The 24654-nt window shown below is 36.2% G+C and overlaps 2 protein-coding genes and 1 long non-coding RNA gene across 13 annotated transcripts; 1 reads left to right on the top strand and 2 right to left on the bottom strand.

The window, feature by feature from the left end:
- Window positions 1–8853: 8853 nt before the first annotated feature.
- On the bottom strand, window positions 8854–14138 carry LOC110778011 (uncharacterized). Of its 7 annotated transcripts, none has more exons than XR_002530649.2 (9): window positions 13635–14138; window positions 13278–13342; window positions 12842–12912; window positions 11689–12231; window positions 11196–11259; window positions 10874–10937; window positions 9540–10767; window positions 9228–9440; window positions 8854–9116 (listed from the first exon to the last, which is right to left on the bottom strand). It is a non-coding gene; the product is annotated as an uncharacterized lncRNA (long non-coding RNA). The 7 variants fall into 7 exon arrangements; XR_008928184.1 differs by having other exon boundaries at window positions 9228–10767; window positions 11689–11906; window positions 12063–12231; XR_002530645.2 differs by having other exon boundaries at window positions 9228–10767; window positions 13271–13342.
- A 167-nt stretch (window positions 14139–14305) lies between these two features.
- Window positions 14306–22639, top strand: LOC110778010 (splicing factor U2af small subunit A). Of its 4 annotated transcripts, XM_056837216.1 has the most exons (4): window positions 14306–15389; window positions 16791–17051; window positions 19073–20386; window positions 22253–22639. In XM_056837216.1, exon 1 carries the CDS (start codon window positions 14505–14507, stop codon window positions 15315–15317), a length of 813 nt encoding a protein of 270 aa, XP_056693194.1. In that variant the 5' UTR covers window positions 14306–14504; the 3' UTR covers window positions 15318–15389; window positions 16791–17051; window positions 19073–20386; window positions 22253–22639. The 4 variants fall into 4 exon arrangements, with proteins under 4 accessions (XP_056693194.1, XP_021838262.1, XP_056693193.1 ...); XM_021982570.2 differs by lacking the exon at window positions 19073–20386; XM_056837215.1 differs by having other exon boundaries at window positions 20225–22639.
- A 3-nt stretch (window positions 22640–22642) lies between these two features.
- On the bottom strand, window positions 22643–24632 carry LOC110778016 (protein PLANT CADMIUM RESISTANCE 2-like). 2 transcript variants are annotated; one of them, XM_056837217.1, is made up of 4 exons: window positions 23945–24632; window positions 23651–23722; window positions 23343–23555; window positions 22643–23044 (listed from the first exon to the last, which is right to left on the bottom strand). In XM_056837217.1, exons 1-4 carry the CDS (start codon window positions 24282–24284, stop codon window positions 22968–22970), a joined length of 702 nt encoding a protein of 233 aa, XP_056693195.1. In that variant the 5' UTR covers window positions 24285–24632; the 3' UTR covers window positions 22643–22967. The 2 variants fall into 2 exon arrangements, with proteins under 2 accessions (XP_056693195.1, XP_056693196.1); XM_056837218.1 differs by having other exon boundaries at window positions 23660–23722.
- Between the last annotated feature and the right edge of the window lie 22 nt (window positions 24633–24654).

Here is a 24654-nt window from a genome sequence, read left to right as displayed (position 1 = left end):
AATAGTTGTAATTAGTTATAGCTTATCCTATTTGAAGAAAATGGTGCCTCCCACGGAGATTTTCAAGACGGACTTTGAAGTCAAAGCTTCAAGATGAAGTCGGGCCATACTAGATCACAAATATCTTATGCATGTTTTAAGTTATTTATTGCTTTAAATATGTCTTAAAATGCATGAGATCAAAAGCTTGATTATGTTGCATGATTAAGGATTTTAGTTCACTTAAAATCTAACCAACATAGTAAGAGCCTTAAGTTCCAAACTTAAAAATTGAGTTAAAAGGTGCCATGCCAAAATATACACTTGCTTGGATATCCTTTACATCAATCTAGTAATAGTTTTCGCTCAGCGAGGTGTTACTTGTTGGTCCTAAAGGGGCAAGGTACACAGATAATTGTGAGTACATGTTAGTTTTGGTGAAACTCAACGATATAAGTAAGGAGTCCTTTTATGTCGTGGCAAAATCGATAGGTTTACCTAACAAGTTCTTAGACGTACCTATCAACCAAGAGTAGTTTTTAGACTATTAGCAAAAGGCTTTTGCTTACCTAAAATGTTTTAGAATTGAGTCGACAAACTGTGCTTAATTCTTCAATGGTTTTAGGGTCTTGGAATCATTTTATTCACACCTGCCGGAACAATAAAATCGAATAAAATGCTAATAACTTGTTTGAATTGCATGGTTGCTTTAATTTCAAGTTATTATTCATGATAAATGTTTAGACTTTGCATGCTTCAATGTATGTTTTAATTATTGTTTATAATTAAATATCTTGCACTGCAATAAATCCTTTTAGAAAGGTAACAGTAAATTTCCTCGATTGGTAGTGAATCCAAGAACGATTCACGGAAAAGAGAGAAAGTGAGCAATTTAAAATGTACGTTTCTTATATCGACTTTTATGGTTGTTTTCGAATATCAAAATCGAATGGCAAACCAATTGGTGCTTGTGAATTCAAAATACACTGTAGTTTTGAGATCATAAAGCATTGAGCTTAAACGCTCAGCTTTACCAATGGTTAACAACCTAATATCTTTGTCCATTTAATTCTCGAATGAGTCTAGTCCCTAGACATTCGAATAGATCGATACTTAGAGAACTTTAGAAGCTTCTGGTAAGATCATCTAGTTGAAACAAAATATTCAACATAAATTAAAATGGTAAAGAACCTTGTTGGTGACATTGGACATGTCTAACAAAGTATAAAAGTCAACACTAAAGAATTCAATTCTTAAGACTATAAGAAAGGGTACAAGAAATAGGAAAACGAGGAACAAATGAAAGGAATTTACGATTCCGTTTCTACCTATAAATTTATGTTTAAAGAGAAGTGACCTAGCAATCAAACTTCCTTGGTATCATATACCGCTTGAGGTTCTTACTTCGGTAAAAACTCAAATAAATGGAAGCTAGGATACACTAATGACCTACAAGTGGGAAATGAAGCATGGCAATGCTACATTAGTTGTAGGGTCATCTAGTTTGTTTTAAGTCCTTTCAAAGGCTGGAACTTAATGGCTATTTTGTTCCATAATCAGCATACCTAAATTTCTGCTTCAAACACAGAAAGACTCACATTCAGAAGAACAAAAACAATGCTTGTTTGTTTGTTTATTTGAATGAAATGGTCAATTACAGGTTGAGTTAATATGCTTGATTAAAACAAACAACTCTTTAAAGAACTTTACTAGGTTCAAATCAAACCCTTGATTTGAGTTCCATTCATCTTTGGCATTGTTGCTTAGACCATATCAACAAGTTAACATTCACAAACTCTATTTTGATGGACTTTTTGAAAGTTGGTTGATTTCTAGATCAACTTAAGACAAGCAAGTCTTACTTGTTGAAAGTAACAAAGAATATGAACTATTGTTAGAACGCCTAGACGATAGAGTTCAAAGCTAAAGAAAGGTTTTATGACTTTATTATTTCACATGGATTTGAGTGAATATAGGTTTATTTACTCAAATGTGATATAAGTTGAATCTGTTTGGCTAGTTCAAAGATTCAGAAGTATAAAATCCACTTGGCAAGAAATCATAAAGATCTAGGTTAGATCATGTTGATGATTACTTGAGACCAAATATGATCATCAATGATTGTGTGTTGTAATTTCACAATCTAGCTCCATAAGATATGGCATATCTACGTTGGAATGATCGGAGTCAATTAGTACTTGATTCGATCAAATGATGAATCATAAAGACTTTTCCTATAATTTCTAAAACAAAGTGCTCAACTACCACCAAACTAAACCAAATTCGTCAAAGCTATTGAAAAGTAATTTCAGAATATCTTTTCATAATATATCTAAAGAGTTCCTAAACTCAGTGGGAGCTTAGTGTTTGTTATTCAACAAACTAAAGCCCAAGTATAGATATATGTTTTCATTGTGATTTATTCAAATGAGACACAAGGGTATTGTTTCTACCACGAATTTTTGAGAACATAATGTTTGTTTGCTCGAAATGATGTCCTTTTGGAGATTCGTTTCCAAAATGACAAGTGGGAGAAAATAGACCTCGAAAGTCTTCGAGGCGAACAACAAACATAAACGGACATTCCGGAGGCTTTTCGAAGTGCTTCAGAAAACCCGAACTTATTCTTTAAGGACTTTAGAAGTGGCTTTAAAGAATAGACTTCTCTTAGAAGACTTTACAAGTGCTTCAAGGAGAACAGAATATTCAAAGGACTTTTAAGTGGCTATTGATATTCTGTTGTTTGATGTTCTATACCCAAGTAGGCATAGAGTTCAAATCACTGAAACTATGAGATTCTTCTATAGTGAAGAAACATGGAGTTCAGTTCACTGAAACTATGCAATTCTTCTATTAGATAGTGAAGAAACCTACAACTTACAGTCAAACTATTATCATGTAGATTAATGAGTTTGTGACCTGTTAGAAAGCTATGACGAAACCCAGATTCCCTAAAATGGTTAGAGGCCATATATAGACTCAAATGTTTTAAATGGTTAGAGGCCATAAAACATACTCAATGTTTTGATGACAAAATTGAGATTTTGTTGATTTGCAAGAATAGTTTCACACCTATTGGTTGCAAAGATTGTTTTAAGGATAAAAACCATCAAACATAAAATTGTGTTCACACACAAAGCTAGATTAGTTGCTAAAAGTTACAAGCAAATTCACGATGTGGATTGTGTTGAAACCTCATGCATAATCGTAATGCTCAAGTCTATAATTCAAGCAAAGATTGCATATTGGTACATATAGCAATTGGATGACAAAACGTATTCCTCACTCAAATGTTGGAATAAACTATGCACATGGTATGTCATAGGATTTGTGGATCCAAATAAATGCTTGAAAAGGAAAGCTAGCTTATGAAATCTAAGTCCAGATTTAAGCAAGCAATTGGGAATTAGAACTGTATTTTAGTGAAGCTAATAAGTATTTTAGTTTCATAAAATGTACATGATTCTTATAGATATATAAGAAGTTTAGTGGGAGTACATAATAACTTAATTGGTCCTATGTGTATCACACACATATCTCTCTATTGTGAAATAACATTCAAATGCTAATGACTTAGATTTGAAATTATTCATCAATAATGGACCATGGCGAAACTTAGTACATACTGGGTATTAAGATCTGTTTACAAAGATCTTATAATATTGTTTTGGATTAAGTAATGGCATTTACTAAATCAAACACGAAAGACTCCATTGGAGATATTCGACCCATATGAATAAATCTAAGTAAAGGATGTTTGAACTATGTATAAGCATTTACTAAGTTAAACATCAAAGAGTCTAAATGAGATTCTTAACCTATATTATATGTCAAAGAATTTAGCTGAATTTAGTATCTACTGAAACTAGATAAGCTAAAGTTACATGAATAGAATTCAATTGGGAATTATTCTGCAAAAGAATTTATCATGTATGATATAATATGAGGATCGCCAAAAACGTATCGTATGACTTTAGGCATGACGAACATATACCAATCTCTATTGATCTAAGTGAAGATCAACTAGAATGAGATCAAGAACACTTATGGTACTTGAAAAGGTACATAGGAATAGTTCTTGATTCAAGGAAATAAAGATATGCTAAATATTGATGCTACACGCATAAACACTGGCAAAGGATCAAGCAAGACCCTTTGGAGTTAACCATTGACAAGGACAAGCTAAAGAGCATCGTGTTTCAACATGGATTGGAGACCATGAGTTGTTGCGTGGGAAATTAAAATATTAATTTCTATGTTCTAAGATACAGCTGGAAAGTCTTCCACATATCTGTGAACTGCTTGGATAAGCAAATCCAAACAAAGCATCACTAGCAACCTAAACAGTTGAAGTAAAAATACTTATTGCCTAAGAAGCAATAAAACAGGGTTGTTTATGTTAAAGAGTTCTTCACTGAACTTGGGAAGATCACCTATCTGCTGGCTTGATAGTTCTTCATTGAAAAATGCGTAGAACCACTCTTGAAGCAAGAAAAAGGTCTGCTAACTTGATGGTTCTTCATTGAGAAATGCGTCGAATCACCATTGTAGCGAGAAAGACTGGATCACAAACTCGAAAAGATCTTATCATCATATCTCGAAGAACATTCGATGAAAAGGATATTAAGATTGGCAAGGCATGATAACTAAACCTATGCAACAAGTGAGAAGCAACACTCACATTGTAGCACTGGAAATCAAGCATAGCTTTGAATTCCATGAATTGTTTTAGAAGATGGGTTTGAGGCCCATGGTTATAAAACATTTGGGTTGAACATTTATCATATATGAAATGTATTTTCATATTCCATTTAATCTTGGTTTAGTATTAAATGATGAGTCCCTTCAATTTGACGATATATTCAAGATAGACTGTCAGGACCAGTCCTGTGACTAAGAAATGTCTATCAAGTGAACTTGAATGTCAAAGGTTGAAAATGGTCCCTAGTCGGAGTTTTCTGTAAAATTGGACGCATAGAAAACGTTAGACGATTAGAATGCAAGATGACTAGTAGTTCTGTTTCTTGAACTATGTGGACATGGCAATGTCATAATCATTTGCATAGATACTTACTTTGGGAAGACTAGTATCGGACAAGACCTATGAAACTTTACTGTAAGAGATGAAAATCTGTCATGAGTAAATTTCATTAAATTATTAGACACTAAATCCTCAATACCTGAGTGATTTGAGATTACTTGTTTGAGAACTGGTTGCTTTGACGTTGACCAACCGTCGCACCGTAAAAGGAGGCTATAAAGGCAACGCTCAGGTAATCACCTATCAAACGAAGTCTAATCTCAAGATCGCAAGATTGGGATTGTCCTCCCATAAATCGGGATGAGATGCTTAAAAGTTGTACAAGGCCACTCGGAGAGCTAGAAACTGTGAAATGCATGGCCGTGCTCGGATGAATCATAGGCTATGATTATCTGTTTATTTGATCAGTTGAACTCTGAAACCGAGGAACACCTCTGGACATAATAAGGATGACAACTCTTACCTTATGTTCAAGAGCAAGCATCGAGCGACAAAGGAATTAGGAAATGCACACTTGTCCCTAAGGACAAGTGGGAGACTGAAGGAAATAATGCCCTTGGTCCAAGTATGCATTCTATGTTAAGTCTAATAAATGCGGTTCAGTATTAATTAACAAGTTAATAATTCAGTGAGATCAAGTGAGCTGAATGCCTAGCTAGAGGCCGCTTCAGTTCAAGTGGAATTAATGATATTAATCCACAGCTTACTCTTGACTGAACCCGTAGGGTCACACAAATAGTACGTAAACGGATCAAGTATTTAATGGCATTAAATACTCCATCTATGAATATTCGGAACCGACGGATCTTGGTTTCAGTGGGAGCTAAGATCGTCACAGGCAAGAAATGAATACTCCGGAAACGATGATATTGCCGGAAACGGAAATATGGATCGTATCGGAAATATGAATATTATCCAAGTCGTAGATGTTGCCGGAAACGGAAACATGGTACGTATCGGAAAATATTATTGGAAATGGAAATATTACCAGAATCGGAAATATTGCCGGAAACGGAAATATTGTCAGAATCGGAAATATTACCGGAATCGGAAAATAATTCCGGAAACAGAAATATTAAATATTTGTTCGAAACGGAAATTAATTCCGGAATCGGAAATATTAAATATTGTTCGTATCGGAAATAAATTCCGGAACTGGAAATTTAATCGGAAGCGTATCGTACGAATTAGCATCGGACGAGGCTTGCCGGACGAAGGCCCAGCACGAAGCCGGGGCCATCGCCCAGCAAGCATGCGCGCCACAAGCCCAGCCAAGGCAGCGCCCAGGCCTACCGCAAGGCAGGCCCAGCGCGCGCCAAGGGCCACGGATGCGTGGGCCGCGCTGCGTGGGCTGCTGCTCGCACGCGCATGGGCAGCCCTTGTGGCTGCCGTGTGTGTGTGAGTTTGTGCTCATGCGTGATTCCTGAATCTACAAGAGTCAGTGTATGATTAAATTTCTATTCCTAATTGGATAAATTAATTAAATAGAATTCATGTAGGATTCTAATTTCAATTAATTCGTATCCTACTAGGATTACGATTCCTTTTCCATAACTCTATAAATAAAGGCCTAGGGGTCATAATTTATACACAAGTTTCAAAGTATTCAAAAGTGAGTTTTTTTGAGAGAAAATTAAAACACACATCTTGCTCATAAAGTGCCGAAATTTTCTAGTACCTTAAGGGCGATTCTAGTTGGTCAATCTTAAGGCGGATCCGGACGTGCTGTGGACTATCTACGGAGGGACGACACTTGGAGTCCTAAAGACTTGTTCTTGTTCGGTTCGGGCGCAGCTAGGGAGGGCACGCAACAAAGAGTATGCATCTAAATTATGCTATATGATTATGTGTAAATAATATGTTGTCCTGGGTTAATGGTTGTTTCCGCATGATCTATGTAATGTCATATGTATCATAACCTAACAATACTATCTATTATATAGTTTATATAATCTACAATATAAACAAATGAAAAAATGTCCCAATATCTAAATAGGCCTGAATGAAATTAATCTGAACCAATCTTCATTTGGAATCGAAGTAATTCGAACCGAATAATTGTGAAATTTGAATCAACCCGCAACTGATTCGAACCGAATATCCTAAACCAATCCGAAGTGAAAGTGATCCAAAATGACCCGATCCGAATCTGATCCAAGCGACCCATACTTGTCCTTGATGTCCATCCAAAATCATAGATCGCTTCGGGGATCATGTTGTGCATTGTGGTACCGTCAATCAAGTGTTCACTGGTAGTTTATACCGAATTCAAAATAAACCTCTATGAGGGGTATGAATGAATAAATGAAATTCTACTCCTCACCAATTGTTGTCATAGGTTTATTGCTTTTGTTTTGTTGTAGGTCTTTATAGACATGTCAATGGTGAGTGTCAGTTGTTCAAGTTTCCGCCAAGATTATTCCCGAAAGTGTATAATATCTTCCACGAAATGAAACGTCACTGAAGAGATTTTTTCCCCAATAACATACAGAATAATTAATGTGCTAGGAGCATTTTCTGAAGGATATAATGCCCTTGGTCCAGGTTTGCATTTATTGCGTTTAATGCTAAGTCTAATAAATGCGGTTCACTATTAATTAACAAGTTAATAATTCAGTAAGATCAAGTGATCTGAATGCCTAGCTAGAAGCCGCTTCAGTTCAAGTGGAATTAAAAATATTAATCCACAGCTTACAAATAGTGCGTGAACGGATCAAGTATTTAAGTGAATATAATATTCATTTTTTTTTTGCAAGGTAAGATGAATAGCCCTACCGGGTCGCACGGGTTAACCCGCCCGGGTTAGCAGGCTAGACACTTTGAGAGTGGGGGGAGTGATAAGGGGAATCCTCCCTCAAAGTGCCCCTAGTGGGGATTGAACCCCCAACCTTTTGGTTGGAAGGTGGAATCCTTTTCACTAGGCCAAGACACACTTGGTGAATATAATATTCATTATAGTACTCTATTTATGGTCATTCGGAGATAATGGATCTAGGTTCCAGTGGGAGCTGAAATCGTCAAAAAACAAAGAAAAGAATATTCCGGAAATGAAGAATTGTCGGAAACGGAAATATGGTTCATAACGAAAATATAAATATTATCCCAGTCGAAGATATTGTTGGAAACGGAAATATGATTCATATCGAAAAATATTATCGGAAATAGAAATATTGCCGGAATCGAAATATTGCCGAAAATGGAAATATTATCGGAATTGAAAATATTGTCAAAATCGAATAATATTATCGGAATCAGAAATATTATCGGAAACGTAAATATTGTTCGAATCGGAAACAAATTCCGGAATCGGAAAACGAATTGAAAGCGCGACGAGCGACTGCTCGATAAACAAGGGAGATTATACTTGCATGTTGCATCTCATTGCACATTTTGCACAAGGGAGATTAGGAATACTTTTATATATTTTCTATTTCAAAGTACAATACTTTTATATATTTTCTATTTCAAAGTACAATCGCAAACCTATACAGTACAGTCTAACAATTACAGTTGATTTTATATAATATCTATTTTACGGTACAATCTTAGATATATACAATACTATCTAACACTTATATATAATTTCCATTTTTATTGAAATTTTTAAATACTTTATAAATTATGATTTAGAAGCACTACTTATATTCATTAAAATTGTTAAAAAGAAAAAATGGAAGTTATATATCATTGTTAGACTGTACTATATACGATTGTATCGTAAAATAGATGTTATTTAAAATCGAATATGATTGTTAGATTGTACTGTATATGCCCACGATTGTAAATAAATAAAATCGAATATAATTTTTAGACTAGAATGTACATGTCTACGATTGTACTATAAAATATAAAATATATAAAAATCTAATGTTATTGTACACTTAGTTCACAAAAGACAAGCAAGTAATGGCTTCTTCGGTTCTTCCTATCAACATGGACTTATTACAAAAGATATTGCTACAAGTTGTTCAAAAATATGTACTTCCACCTTTACATAAACTCAATTGCAATACTTAAGTTGAGCATTTCTCGTTCTAGAGTCGCGTGGGGAATCTTCGAGTTCAAGTGCCCATGCTGCCTAATTCGTTCAGTTAACCTGAATAAAAATTACTTAGTTAGTGGAATGGACAGGATGCCCACCTAATTGGTGCCTAAAACCTGAGCATGAAACAATACATTATTCAAATCCAATTTCAAAGAAACATACCTCTTGTAAAATATACAGGATGCCCTTACTTTGCTATTTTGACTGCGTCAAACTTGCTGCCTCACCCTGCAGAGTGGAAAACAAAACAGAGGAAAAGCAGAGAGAGACGTAGAAAAGAGAAAATTAAAAATACTAAAGACTCAAGAGCCAATACAGACAGAATGCACCCACGGCACAGCCTCACAACACCCTAATACAAACACTCTCAAGCACCTGAAAAGAATACCAGCATCAGCATATACCCATGAAAACTACAACAGTCCCAACCACCGTAAAACACCAAGAGTAAAGGAGGAATTTTTCACAGATTACCTCTGAGTCAGTGTAATTAGAGAGTTATTGAAGATAAGCGCACAAGAGTAAAGAAATACCTTATACCTGAAATGAAGCAAAAAGATTAAACAATACGGGGGTATGAACAAAGGGAACTTATTGCTTATTAAGAATAAGGCATAATCTTAAAAATATCCCTGCTGAAAAACAAGATGTAACATTCTACGAGCCATAGTGAAATCGATACACTCTTAATCTATCTTGGTATCATAACCTTATAAGAAAGCCATTTGACCATATATATGACCTATGTAACACAGAAACGGGTACGGGACTACGGGGTCAAATACCTGGACGGGTACGGGGACCAGAAACGGCAAAATTAAAATTTCAATAAACGGGTACGGCAAGGATACGGCAAGGATACGGCAAAAAATCCAAAAAAATAGACATATATATATATCTATCAGCCACAAAAACTCTGTCAAAATATCGGCACAAATAATTCAAACAACATCAAAGACCGTAGCATCATTCAACAACAAGGGCATTAATCAATCCCCAACGACCAATATGATGACAAATCTGGTTCAACAAGCAAACTCCACTACTAAAGTGGACACTTTGATTTTTTAGGAGCCATTTATACCACTGCATTAAAAAATAAAAAAGTCAGTAAGCAATATAATTAATCAATTGCAGAAGATTCAAATTCATAATCATCAAATCAAATCAACAAGAAACCACTGCAGTTTATTTTCCTTTTCACAATCACTCCAGTTATATGCGGGATATTTTTTCCCCTGTTGGGATTTTTGAATGGCAAGTCTTGCAGCTCCAACTCCCAACTATACAGTGATAGGGTCCTAATTCATTACCCTTGTCAAGCAACGCAGAGATACTACATAATGTTGTCTTGTCAGTTAAACTTTTGATAAGCAACTCACCCTTCAGTCATTCACCTCAAAGTTTCATGCTTGTACTTTAAAAAATAAAGATAAATTCAGTGAAAGAGAGGGAGATACCTGCAAGCATTTAAAATAGCCAAAAAGGTCCCCACATTCGGCTTTATCTCAAGCTTGTGCATCTTCTGGAAGAGCACAAGAGCTCCTGCCTGCTCTCATTAAATTCTTTGAAAGTATGAGACTTTTCGATTGCATCATATGCTTAACCAGTTTCCTTACTGTCTCAAGCTTAAACAATGCATTCCTGAAAGTGATATGACATCGTAAATTTCAGCAAGGCCTTTCCTGCTCGTATTATCATCCTGCACAGGAGGTAAAATAAAAAAACAGGCATGTCAGTTACATGGCCTTCAGTGATAAATAAAAGCTTGAAGACAATACAAGACATGAATATGGAAGAGAACGCACCAGGCTCTTTAGTTTTCCTCGGGTGCTGCAGATACCGAGCTTGTTGAACATCATCAAAATGTACCTGAAAACATGAAATCTTTACTTAGGACAGTTCCCTTGTGTATGACGTGCATGCCCATCAAATAATAATGAGAATTGTGACAGTGACTTGGGTTTTGAGTTATATAGGAGAGATCAGAGAGGGGTTTGAGTTATATTAAACAATGGACTCTATCTAGCATTTGTGCCTCCAATTCAGGGGGGAAAACACCCAATCAATAGTGTAAATGCGTTAGGAAAGTGAGGATAAATTGAGTCAGGAAAGAATTGAATTCCAGACCTTGTTCTTTTTGCGCCAAAATGGCAAAAAGTTTCGGCTTTGATGCAAGTCGGAGACACCATGGCTGAAAGTAACAGAAACTCTGTTAGAGTTTATGCATGAATTAGTGAGCTACTGCAATCAACATTAGAGTAAGCACTTACAGAGAAATTATAGCAATTTCTTTTGTGTTATGCATTAAAACAAGTATCTACAAGGAGTTGGATTAAAGGAGACAAAAGACACTATTCCTGGAATGATGTCATGCGAATTTCTTTGAAACATAAGTAAGAATACAAATTAATATTTTGATTTGATATTATTTAGGACTGTAAACCTCTTTGAAAGTACTCCGTATTCAAAATCTAAACTTCCTGTTCTAACTTCAATGAAGCAATATATGTTTATAGCATTTACGCAGCCGGGAAATTAAGCAAAATAAATTTAAGGAGAAACCCAAAAGAAAAACATAGAAAAAACAAAATTTTAAGAAGCAAGCGACTGAGAAACTGACCCCTTGTGACCATCCGCAAGTAGTGGTGGTCATTGCGGTTGCTTCTCGCTGAGTTTCCATTACTAAGGTGCTAAATCCTCATGGAACATAACACGACCATCAACTTTTCTAACTATAATACTTTTGTCGATACTATAGCATACGATCTAGAAAATGCAATCTATCATGCAAAAGAACTCTACAGGCATTTGAAAATGTCTGCGCAGAACTCCAGTTCCCTGAGTGCATACAACGACAAGCAGAAACCATCAAGCTACGACATACAAACAATGACATGTAGTACAAAGTAAGTAACATTAATAATCATTTCAGGTGTGTACTGACGTACAGTCATACAAAAGTAAACCTATTTGAGCTTGTTGATAGAGACATACCAGTCGTGGAACAATTGAGAGGTACCACTCACCATTCCAGCAAACACGCGATCAAGGCACCCCATGACCAAAAAATAGTCATAGTAATAGATAATCATTGACCAATTCCCAAGCAAAGTTTACAATATCATCCCGGTATATTAATGGCATTCTTCCACATGAGCACTATCTGAAACGTTTTAATAGGAAAAAGCTTATTTAAAGGGTAATATTAATCATGAATTCCCTACAAAAGAACAATGATTGATGAAAGGAAACTACCAACTTAAAATAAGCAGTAAGGTTGTCGTGACTAATTTGCACAGAAAAAAAAAAATACCCAACTGCACTGAAGTTTCTGACGACAATACCCAAAGCACGCTAAAACACATACTAACGCAGCTGGGAGAAATTTCTACCCTCACACAAGTTTGAAAAAAGAGGAAACTAACCAATAAAGTCATCCACAATATGTCATTCATATTTTTGAAAAGTCTAGGAACACTATCCTCATTCTAAACCTAAGATATTACTAAGAGTCCATTTCAGCCAACACTATTGATTATGTTACCCACCAAAGTAATCAAGGATCATCCCAGCCCAATGAAGCCTAGTACAACAGCTATGGAGGGCTGAAACAAACAAATGACAGTTGTTTTCAGTATTTTATTCAGTTATTGCCACTAAAGAATTAACAAAAGACATTGCAGTGACTTGTTCATACATTGCAGCCTGGTGCATCCACATACTTCATTTCTATTAACACAAATTATTCAAACAACGCCAATGTGAAAGAATACCTTGAGTTTCTTTTGAGTTGACATATTTTGTTCCAAACCGGCCTTCACTGAGTTGACATATTTTATGTTTTCTGAAAAGGATTCATCATGGTTTTAAACGTGCAAAATAACAGAACCTTATTCAGTACATCTCTATAATATAAGTAAAAAATGATAACCAGTCAATATACTACAAGTCAAGCATGCGTCATTATGGACCTTTCTAGAACTCGAGCTTAGAACAGTAATATCCACCAAACCCTTTGATTCCCCTTTAGCAATGACCATGGAATTTAGGGAATTTAGGATTAAGGAACTCATAATGCACAAAACAAAAAGGAAATAGCACAGTTGTTCTACTTTCATAATTCAATTCACAGGTTACTCAACTATCACAGGCTAATAGAAAATCTATAGGAAACTACATCTTCTAAACATGAAGGACATTACCGCCAACCTGAAGTTCATTGGGTGAGAAACCCTCTAATGGTATAACCGAGTATACTTGCATTTCAGGAGAGCCTGCAACAACATAGCGGATTAATTTAGATCACCTTCATGAATCTGGTCCAGTCACAAAAGTTTAAACTAAGAAATAAGAATCGACCCATTAGAACAAAATACTCAGATTGCAGCCTGGTTGACATTTTAACAAACAGTATGCTATATTGTTATGCGATGGACAACTGAAACTCAAGAATCAAAAACAAATTTCACATGGAATATAAATTGAATTCTGAGAAAAACAATGCATAATGAACCCAATTATTATGTATAATTACAGAAAATTGATAACAATTGCAATTAAAGATACCCTTCCTATCAGCTATTCCGGTTTTGCTTTTTCCTTTCTGTATACTTCTGTATAACAATGGCAATCAAAGATCGTTGGTAGCCTCCGGGCGTCGATTCCGGTTGGTGAGGCAGTGAGCAACGAGGAATGAGGGGAGAAGTAGGAAGCAGGAACGGGCTTAGGCGGCGGTGGTAGATCGGGGTTTGTTCCGACGAACACGAAAACACCCATAAATTCACAAAAACCGGCGCATCCTTTTTCTTTTCCATCAAATTGATTATACTTGAGTTGATTCCAGAAATTAATAACAGATAAATCAATCAAAATCGGAATAATTTGTTCACCCAACAAAAATCAGGTAAGAAACATGAGAAAGATGAATTAGACACAGACACAGACACAGACACAGACAAAGACATAGATACAGCATCTGGGCGGAGCTATGGAGGAAAGAGAATTCGAGAGGAGAGAGGAGAGAGGAGAGAGAAGACTAGGATAGTGATTTTGGAGTTCTGAAAATTTTATGTTAACCGCCCATATTTTTTGGGCAACTTTTCATACACTGTAGCGTAATGTTCCGTTAACTTTGGACAGTTAACGTTCCGTTAACGCTTATATTTTGACATCCAATGAATGTGACATTTTCACCCTTATTTTTGCCTAGAATAACAGCGCTGCCCCTGGATTAACGCTCTTGGTTAATCGGTTAGATTAACGGGGAATTTCTCCTTCCGCGACACCTCTTTCGTTTCTCTCTTCCCCAGCATTCCGCGCTTCGTAATTAGGGATTTTCTCTTCCTTTTTTTTCCTCTGAATTTCTTTTAACCCTAATTTTCGTGAAAAATCTCTGAATATACCGGCGATAATTTGAAGAATAAACCACCGGCAACAATGGCGGAGCACTTGGCATCGATTTTCGGCACAGAGAAAGACCGTGTGAACTGCCCTTTTTACTTCAAGATCGGCGCCTGCCGCCATGGAGATCGCTGCTCTCGACTCCATAACCGCCCCACTATCTCTCCTACTCTCCTTCTCTCGAACATGTACCAGCGCCCCGACATGATTACTCCTGGAGTAGACGCGCAAGGTCAGCCAATTTCCGCCGAAACTCTGCAATCTCACTTTGAGGATTTCTTTGAAGACATTTTTGAAGAGCTCGGCAAATTCGGCGAAATCGAAACCCTAAATGTATGTGATAACCTCGCTGACCACATGATTGGGAATGTCTATGTCCAATTCCGTGAAGAGGATCAGGCAGCTGCTGCGTTGGGAGCTTTACAAGGGAGGTTTTACTCTGGGAGGCCGATTATCGCTGATTTTTCTCCGGTGACTGATTTTCGGGAGGCAACTTGCCGGCAATTTGAGGAGGAGAGCTGTAATCGAGGTGGTTATTGTAATTTTATGCATGTTAAGATGATAGGGAGGGAGCTGAGGAGGAAGTTGTTTGGGAGGTTTCATAACTCTAGGCGTCCAATGAGGAGTAAGAGCCGGAGCAGAAGTAGAAGTCCAAGGCCGCTGAGGAGAGAAAGGGAAAGGGAAAGGGAAAGGGATTATGAGCCGCGGGGTCGTGATAGGAGGCATGAGGATGGAGGAGGGAGAGGTGGGAGGAGGAGGAGCAGGAGCCCTCCGTCCGCAAGAGAAGGTAGTGAGGAGAGGAGGGCGAGAATTGAGCAATGGAATCGTGAGCGCGAGGGGAAGATGTGATTATTGGTTTATTTTGCTCATTTTGCTTGATTGATTATGAAAATTAAGTTGATTTTGAAGAAATTAGTGTAGGTATGCTGGTGATTATTCTAGGGTTTATGTCCAGGATTTGAATTGTGATCATGTTGTCCCTCCAGTGGTTTTTAAATTTGTGGGTTATTGTTTTGCAAAATTAGAAAAAAGGAAGGAGTAAATTTATTTTGTTGTTGAATTTCATGTTAAAGTAATGCAGTAACATTCTAGTTTCTTATTTACTTGCTTATTAGTCTTCCTATACTTTGTGGTACTGCAGTTATAATCTTATTATTTTTAATGTTATGACTTGTTACCGTGGTTAGTAGTAGCAGTATGAAATTATTATTATTTTTAAGTATGGATTTACACCAGTAATTACGGAGAAAGTAATATACTTTGCTTCTAGCTTCACTTGTCAAATTGAACGAACTATTCAGAATGAGAATAGGAGCTAACTATGTAAGTAGACTTGGATTTTCTCGTCAAACATGGATAGCTAGATTGGGTAAGTGTCCATTTGTCAGAGTCCTCTATTTTAAGAAAAAAGTTAAATTTTGTTGATCCAAAATGAAGTTTCAAGTGTTTATACAATGTTAGAAATGGTGATGATTCGACATGGATATACTAGGTGAAATTAAGAGTTGGAGTAATGTAGGTGGCTTGTGGCAAAGGTTGGAACCAAGCTTATCCTGTGGAAATATGAATGCCATTAAGAGAGCATGTGGAACTTAAATATATTATTAGTTTCTTTTCAGGAATATATCCGTAGCCGTTAAATTGTGGGGTTTTGGTGTTAATATCGCATGATGCATGCGCAGATGATCTATAGTTATGCTGATTGTTTTCTATACGCTTGTTTCCCGGGGGTTACCTTATTCCTGTTTGGTATTGTTTTCCTTCTTTGTTTGCAAATTTATTCATCTCCAAGGATAATCCGATACATGTGAGCACACTTGACATTTAGTAAGAGGATTTCTTCTTGGTGATGTGATAGTAAGTGAAGCATGAAAATCTGGAAGAATGGGATAAGGCAGGTTCTCTTCCCCTGTAACATAGTGCAATATGATTAAGTTCTTATTCTAGTGGCCAAGATAACTGTAGGAAAGCAATTTCATGTGCATATTTTTTGCATGAGCTGGATTTTGTCAAGGTAAATCTATCCTTTAAAAGAACTGATAGTGCAACATAATGTCGTGTGGTATTTTATTGATTAAGAAGGAAATTTGTTATACGAAGTATGAATTATGGTAATTTTCTGTCCATGCCCTGTCTGTTATTTTACTTGTACAATTTGGTTGCCAAAATAGTGGCTTTGCACAACAAGGATGGATGTGGTGATGCAACCACTGATGCAAATTTTACGCATCTCAGTCTTTATTGCAATTTATTAGGGTTGCATTGAAACAACTATTCCTCGTCATTTTAATCATTCTTAGCAGGGTGGGTTTTGTCTTTCAGTGTTAGATATCGTTCAGTTGGACATGAGGTCATTCAGCTGCTGTCGTCTGACAACTAAACCATTGGCTACTGGACCGCTTGGCATGGAGCATCATATTATTCCCTTCTTGGTGGAGCTTATTATTGCAATCATCTTGAGAGGATAAAGGATCTTCTATTATACTGAATTGTCAAGTTTACACATTTTGAAACAGAGAGGCAGTATTGGTGTAATGGTTTAAAAGTGAGGCTTAAACAATATAAATCTGCATCATTGATTGGGTAAGATCCTTCTTTCTTTCTTTCATCTTTGTTATAGCCTTTCTTTGATTTCCTTTATTTTAACATATACTTCGGTATGCATCATTTTCATGTATGCTTCTTCAATACTACTTAACTTTTGGCGAGCAAATGGATGTCCGAAGCAAATGATGAATAATTACAACATAGAGGAAAGGGTTAGAGAAAAAAAATGAAGGGGTTGATTGTAATGAGAAACATTATATCACATGCAATGAAAATTTAGAAAGAAATTCTTTCACTTAAGAAAATAGAGGAATATCTGAATTTAAGTCGTTTCTTGAAGGAGGATACTGGTTCTGCACGAGAAGCAGAAAAATGGACTTGAATTTAAAGTGTATAGACCTTGTCACAAGGATAATCATCAATGTTTTCTTACGCATTGTTTGGTTGAGGGGATTTGGAAGGAAAGGAAATGGTTTTTATTATGTTGGCATGGGGTTTGATAAATGACAAGGGATTTGATAGGAAAGGAAGGTAAATGGGAGGGAAGCTCCGTTACAAAATTTTCACTTTCATTTCCTCCCGAAATTGGAGGAATTGAGAGGAAAGAGAAAATTAAAAGCTGTCACTTACATTTCCTTCCATTCAGCTGAACGTTGGAAAATAAAATCTCCTCCCATTCCCTTCCCTTCTCTTCCTTTCCTTTACCGGACAAAGCCTTAATGAAAATATTTTATGCAATGAAATCACATATTATGGTTGTTGTATCAATTTGCATTGATGGAAAAGTATATGTATTTATTGATACCAATTTGTGCCAATTTGGAACAATTAGTCTTTCCTTGAAACTTGAGAGTCATGCCATTTGGAACTTTAACAGCTCTTATGGAGGAGGATAAGCAACCTTAAAGTATACAATATGCTTTCAAAGATAGTATGCCAGTGAGTAGTCGTGTAACGTGTATTCATTATCTTGAGTATTTTAGGAAATGTCTGGGAGTAGCTTGTCATGTGGTGTCTTCTTTTAAGTAACCTTAAAGCTCTTATGGAGGATAAGCAACCTTAAAGTATACCATATGCTTTAAAAGATAGTATGCCAGTAAGTAGTTGTGTAACGTGTATTCATTATCTTGAGTATTTTAGGAAATGTGTAGGAGTAGCTTGTCATGTGGTGACTTCTTTTAAGTACCTGAGAAGTTACACCTCATGTATTATCAATTTTTATGCCATTTTATTTCTCATAATCCCATGTTCCACATATATGGGCACATTCTAGTAGCCACCCTGGTGATAACCTTTGGGTTAAAGTTTTGGGGTCTGCAGGCACAAGTTAGTGTCTATATTGGAAAATTTTGACTTCATTTGACACGAGGCTAGGTGAGTGACACATGAGGGTTATTCTTTATATTTCGTAGGATCTTGCATGTGGCAAGACCTGTGCAGGACCTGTGGCTGTGGTTTGACCTTTTTCATACTGCACCATTCATCTCTAGAAGTTGTTGTAGAAGGATTCTTGAATTAAAAATTCTTTTTGGTCTGCTGCATACTTCTCTTTATAGTGTTGTGCCTTTTCTGGCTACTGCTGTCAAGTATGCTTTGTCCCTTAATTTGTACTGCGTAGATTAGTTATTATCCATGGTTTGAAAATCACTTCTTGTCAAAATGTAGAACATGGAACTCTGCGTGCTGGTTACTTATTGCTAACTCTTGTTATGTAGAGTTCTAGTTCTTTCCGTTGAGTATACTATGAAAGTGTTGGCAGACTGCACAAGTCAAAGTTGTTTCATCATGACATCTAATGAAATTAGATTTCGCTCTTGCTTTAATTATTGTTGTTATCTATCTGCTGGCTCTGTATCTATTGGTTACAGAAATTTGTAGTTTTGTGTCACAATGTTTTGTTAACTGAGTAAGAAAGAATGTGGACCGTAGATTGTGTTAATTGTAGAGCTATTTGCTTCTTATTAATAAGCATATGAATTTGACTTGGGCCTTATGTTTCCTACTATCCAGCTGCTTTGTTAGTGTCATTTTTTTATTATTTTGTTTTTGTTTTTTAGGCTAGATGTTACATCCAAAATGTTGAACTATGCATGCGACATCACCTGCTGGTTCAATGTTGATTATTCATCTTGCCAAAACGGGCGCAGGTTGAGGACAGTTTTGTCATTTAAGTTGTTACAAAAAGTAATGGAAATTTAGTGAATATGTCTAAGTTTTAGGAGCCATGCCATTATCGGTTGCATGAATTGCTTTACACGGTGTATCCGAGCCTGCTTGGAGCGAGCCTCCCATAGAGGCAGGTGAAGTTGGTGAGCAGTATGATGGGAAACTACCTCCTGCGGTTCGTAGAGGACGCAGTTGTTAGTTTGTACCCTCTTGGTTTCTGAGTGGACCCTTTCGCTCTGTTTTATTATGTACGTGAAAATAATGATTTTTGATACACCTCAGGCATTTTGTAGTTCAATAATTGGAATATTGGAATCTGCGAAGTATTTGGGAAGGACTGGCAAACAACATTAAGTAGTTTATGGTTACGCTTTTTAAGGTTTGAAGGAGAAACACTAGCCCCTTGACTTAGATTCCATGGATGATGAAGCAATTTTTCAGTTGGTCAGAGATTGATCGCACAAGCTTCAAAATCTTGGACAACAGTAAAAATTCAAGGTCAGGGTGTCAGCTTCAAAATCTTGAACAAGTCTAGTTGCGATATCCTAGCAGATTATTCTCTCCCATGCTTTAGATAAGATTATAGAGGTGTCATCTACTTTCTGGGAAGAGCGCCGTTTGAAGTTATGATGGGGATATTGAGAGGATGAAGGTTCAGTTTCTATGGGGAACTTCTTCTAGGGTTTGGTCCTACAGAACGATCTTCTTTTGTTGAAAATCGTGAACCTGCCAGGCTGTCATTACCACTTGGACCACACTTCATTAAAAAATGGTTCCTAATTTCTTTTCTTAATGAGCTTACTATCATTTAAGCATTAGAAGTTCCTATAGCAACGCCATCTAAATCAATACTTTTAACAGCTATTCAATTAGGTCTTGGAGAGTTCTTATCCAATGTTAATTTGTTCTATATCTCATCTCATCCTACCCAAAGTTTGGACTTCATGCATTCTATTTATTTGATACGGAATAGACTGAATAATGTCTTTATCGTTTAGGATAGCTGTAATTTTTGCCCCTTTCGGTTTTTTCTATTTTTACAGTAACTCTTCAAATCTTTCTGTTGAGCTCTATCAAGCCCTCGTCAAGATTGCGCACCCCCATTCTTTGATCCTTGGGGCCCGTGATCCTAATTGAAAGACGCCTCACAGAGATTGGATGATGCTGTTGAGCATGAATAAACAATTCACAGTTTAATCCTCTGGGTACGTCTGAAGTCATAAAGTAGCTCATTAATTCTATCATTCTATGTAGTTTTTTCTTCTTCTTAATTTTGAGGAAAGTTAATTTTAGATAGTTAAGAACAACCCTTGATGCTGCTCTTGTATTTGGTATTTGAGGTTTGAGCCTACAATTGCTGTATATGCTGGGAGCATATTGTTTATTGTCTCTTTAAGGTGGTTCAAGTTACTATAATAACTCATCCTATGGGTTCAGGGGTTTTAGACCTTATTGCCTTCTTGACTTCTGAAGTTCTGATTTGCTCATTTGAGCAAAAACGTTTCGTGCCTATCCATGCTGTTAACATTCCTTGTGGTCCTGTGGAGGCCTCTTGAAGCCTTTTCCCCTTAACTGATACTCCCAGAATGTAGATTATGATCACAGTTTGTGTGCCCATCGTCAGTCATCTGGTGAATATCCGTTTCATCCTTTATTTTTTTAACTTAGATTCAACTTATGCATGCCTTTTCTTTGGGATTTAAATAGGTTTGTATTAGTTACAAAAGTTAAAACATTGCAGTCCAGTTACTCCAGACCTTTAAATAGGTTTGTATTAGGAACTGCTGTTTCATTGTGTATGGCCTGTTCTTCCGAACTTTATTTGGCTGAACTGAACTGAACTTAATGGAGCTGAACTGAACGGAATGGAGCTGAACTAAACTGAACTGAATGGAGCTGAACCGAATTGAACTGAACTGAACTGAATGGAACTGAATGAATAGTAAATAGTAAATAGTAAATAATAAATAGTAAAAAATAAATAATGAATAATGAATAATAAAATTATAAAATAATAAATTATAAAATTATAAAATAATTAATAATAAATAATAAATAATAAATATAACGTTAATATTTATAACAATACTCTAAATAATAAATACTAACTACAATAATCATAATTATTTATTAATAACAATAATTACATATAATATTAATATAATAATAGTAATATTTAAGTAATAATAACGATAAAAATAATAATTATATATATAAGTAATAAATGTCAATTTTAATTGCAATATCAAGAATAAAAATAATTACAAAGAAAGATGAATCCGTTCTTTTGAACTTAATGGAGCTGAACTGAACTGAGCTGAACTGAACTGAACTGAATGGAACTGAACTTAATGGAGCTGAACTGAACTGAACTGAATGGAACTGCAAAAAAGTCCAAAAGAACAGGCTTCCTGACCTTTTCGGATGTCCAATTGTGTTTAAATAGCATCTGTCTAGAATGATTGAAAGCTAAAAGCCAAATCTTAGTTTGGGTTGCTTCTTATGCTGTTTACCAAGAAGCAACTTGTTAAGTAGTTGTAGGGTATCTTATCTTTCTATTTAGGTTCTGAAAATGATACAGTATATTCCTCCACCCCCTAGACCCTAGTTAATAAAGTTTTCTTTGTCATTGCTCCTTTGCAATTTGCGTATTTGGAAAAAAAGTAGGAATATTTTTCTCTGCCTTTGGTGATTTTCTTATATTGAGATGTATAAGTACTTATTTTTGATTGTTTTCACCACCTTTACCTCAATAGATCTTTGTTGTGTTGCCTAGCATGTGAGATTTCATGCTCTCCTTAAAAAAGCATTTGTTACATCTTGTTCCAGAAACAGAGACGTTACTAATGTAGTGATCACCTTTCCTCTCCTTTGAATGGTTTTTTTTTCATATCCTATATTTGCTGTTTTGGACAAACTTCTACAGGATGCAACCGCGAGGCTTATCTGATGTTCGCTTCTGACTCTGAAACTCAGGCGGATACAACATTTCTCGTATTTGTAGTTCTTGTTTGATGTCTTTGGTAACCTGAAATTTTCTGTTTCCTCTGTGGTATCTGTTTTTTTTCCAGAATACATTACCGGACTGAGAAGCAACTGAGTTTTGGAGTGGTATTCTTATTTTTGGCATGCATCAGCAAGTGAAACAATCCTGATGTATTAGACAGAATTTTCATGCAGATCCCTCTCGGATGCAATGTAAAAGTATTTATTTATGGCTACTTGCTGATGCTGCAACTTGTAAATGGTAAAGCCATGTAAGGTGACTAACATGCTGTTCCCTCCTATTGATTGTAAAGCTAGGGATTTGCCACACTAGTATATACAGTTAACTTTTGGCACCAATTTTGTATAAAAGGAGCAGTATCAGATATCATATACCTGAATGTTGGTTAGAGTTAGTGTGCTTTGCGTGTAATGTACATTCGTATAAATAGTTTAAGATATACTTCGTATGATGATGGAAGCCAGAATATCAAATTGGTTTGTAAATGTGGCGTGTGGGATAGAATGTCACAATTCTTTTCCCCCTATAATTTGTTGTATAAAGCAGAAATTGACAATACTCTGCCTTTTGTATTGCAGCTGGGTTTGGGCAGGGAAGAGTGCAACACTTTGACCTAACCTATCATCACCATTTGCATGATTGGACCACCCCAAATTGCCATTTTCCCATCATCAACTTCGGGTTTTTGAATAATAGCTTTGAGTCTCATTTGCATTGTCACAGTTATTTTGACTGGTGATGAAGTTGAGTTGTGTTCATCTTATGCTACATTTTTTTTTTTATCTCCGCATGCTCTCGTGTGGAGGTGGTACCGTGGTTGCTCCTTGGTTTTGTCTATCAATATTGGCATGCCATCCTAAATACATTTAACAAAATCATGAAAAATACCAAAACAAAAAAAAGAAACAGTTCAAGTGTTGGCATTTGTATAAGTTTAAACCGCACGAAGAGAGGGAAAGCCATAAATCTTTACTGACATGGTTGTACCCAGATTCTATTGAGGTTTACAAAATTGTATTGGCAAAAAGCGGGATGGTTTTTCAATTTTACAAGTTAAATTAAAATTGTAAACAAAAGTAATTCTGGTAATTTATCTTGGAGTCCATGAAAGAAAACAGGTTACCAGGTTCGATCGATCGATCGATCATTATTACCTAAACCCAAGTCGAAACCTAGCAATTGAAGCTCGCGGTATTCTTGGGAAAGAGCACAAATCTCACAGCATGAATGAATGCAACAATCCTCGAGATTGCTGCCTTTCAAATTGAATTGATACCTCATCCTTCGTCGATAAATAGCAGAGTAAAAACACGCACATCCAAGTACTATAGCAAGCAATGCGTATATTGCTCCATTGATCGCACAGGCTGCATACAACCAAGGGGAAATTAATATAAATTGAAATTTCTTTATTTGCATGACTAATTTACGGAATTTGTCTGCATTTTCTAGAGGAGCTTACATGACGTGCCTTTATCAATTATCTCTGAAATCTGCCCAAACGTGATGCATGGACAAAACAATGAGATACAACCTGCCAATAATCAATAACATTAATTCCCCTATTTCTATATGTCAAAAACAAAAACATAACTTAGGATTAGGATATGTTTGTTTTGACGGAAAACACTTTCCTAGATAATAATGTATATTGATATAGAACTATTTGAGACGTTTAGTTTGAAATCAAAGGTACTAAGCACGTTTTTGCCAGGAGTTGATATGTTATGTCATATAGTTGTCAAGTAGAACTTACAATTTGCGACGTCAAAGTGGCATGCACAAAGTCCGGTAGACCATTCAGCCGTAGTTGTTACTTGGTTTACGTTTAAGTTTAAAGGTGGTGGGTATCTCACAGGAATATGCACTGGCGATCTCGCTCTTCCATTAGGATATGGAGATGGTGGTGGTGCTGATGGTGACGGCATTTCTAGCATTTGTGTACTATTACGTGGACATTCTTGCGGTACGTGAACATTAGGACGTGGAGACGATGCTGGTGCTTGTGACGTTTGAACGGGTGGTGGTGGTGGTGGTGGTGGTGGTGGTGGTGGTGTTGGTGTTGGTTGTTGTAGTTGCAATTCTGGAGGCTGCATTGTGGATACTCGAACAAACAAAGGTGTAGATGCTGCTACAATACGAAATGACAGACAAGGAAAGGGTGTCAAATTGTCAATAACGTTTCAGAGGCCAGAGTTTGGATTTTGTGACTTTTCCAAAATTTAAGACTAATTTTGCTTTATATAGCCCTATATAATCGGGTATTATGGATCTAAATGTGATTCATGCCAAAATTTAACTGTTACATTTCTACATACAGAATCAAAATTTAACATTCAACAACTCATTATTTGAGCACAATAGCAAAAGATGGTGTCATTCCCTAATTAATCATTATATATGGGACAAATGTACGAATAATCGAGTACATGTTCCCAAGGAAACCAACTAATTTCCCATCATTAG

Source organism: Spinacia oleracea, chromosome 2 (assembly GCF_020520425.1).
Source record: "Spinacia oleracea cultivar Varoflay chromosome 2, BTI_SOV_V1, whole genome shotgun sequence".
Lineage (NCBI taxonomy): Eukaryota > Viridiplantae > Streptophyta > Magnoliopsida > Caryophyllales > Amaranthaceae > Spinacia > Spinacia oleracea.
This window is presented reverse-complemented; position numbering and strand designations above follow the sequence as displayed.

What these genes read in the sequence shown, in the direction of transcription:
- LOC110778010 (XM_021982570.2), top strand. Translation starts at nt 14,505, where the DNA reads ATGGCGGAGCACTTGGCATCGATTTTCGGCACAGAGAAAGACCGTGTG.
- LOC110778016 (XM_056837217.1), bottom strand. Translation starts at nt 24,284, where the DNA reads ATGCAGCCTCCAGAATTGCAACTACAACAACCAACACCAACACCACCA. An exon ending in AATTGATAAAGGCACGTCAT is followed by an intron (nt 23,556 to 23,650) that starts GTAAGCTCCTCT and finishes GGTTGTATGCAG; the next exon opens with CCTGTGCGATCAATGGAGCA. An exon ending in AGGTTTCGACTTGGGTTTAG is followed by an intron (nt 23,045 to 23,342) that starts GTAATAATGATC and finishes AAATGTATTTAG; the next exon opens with GATGGCATGCCAATATTGAT.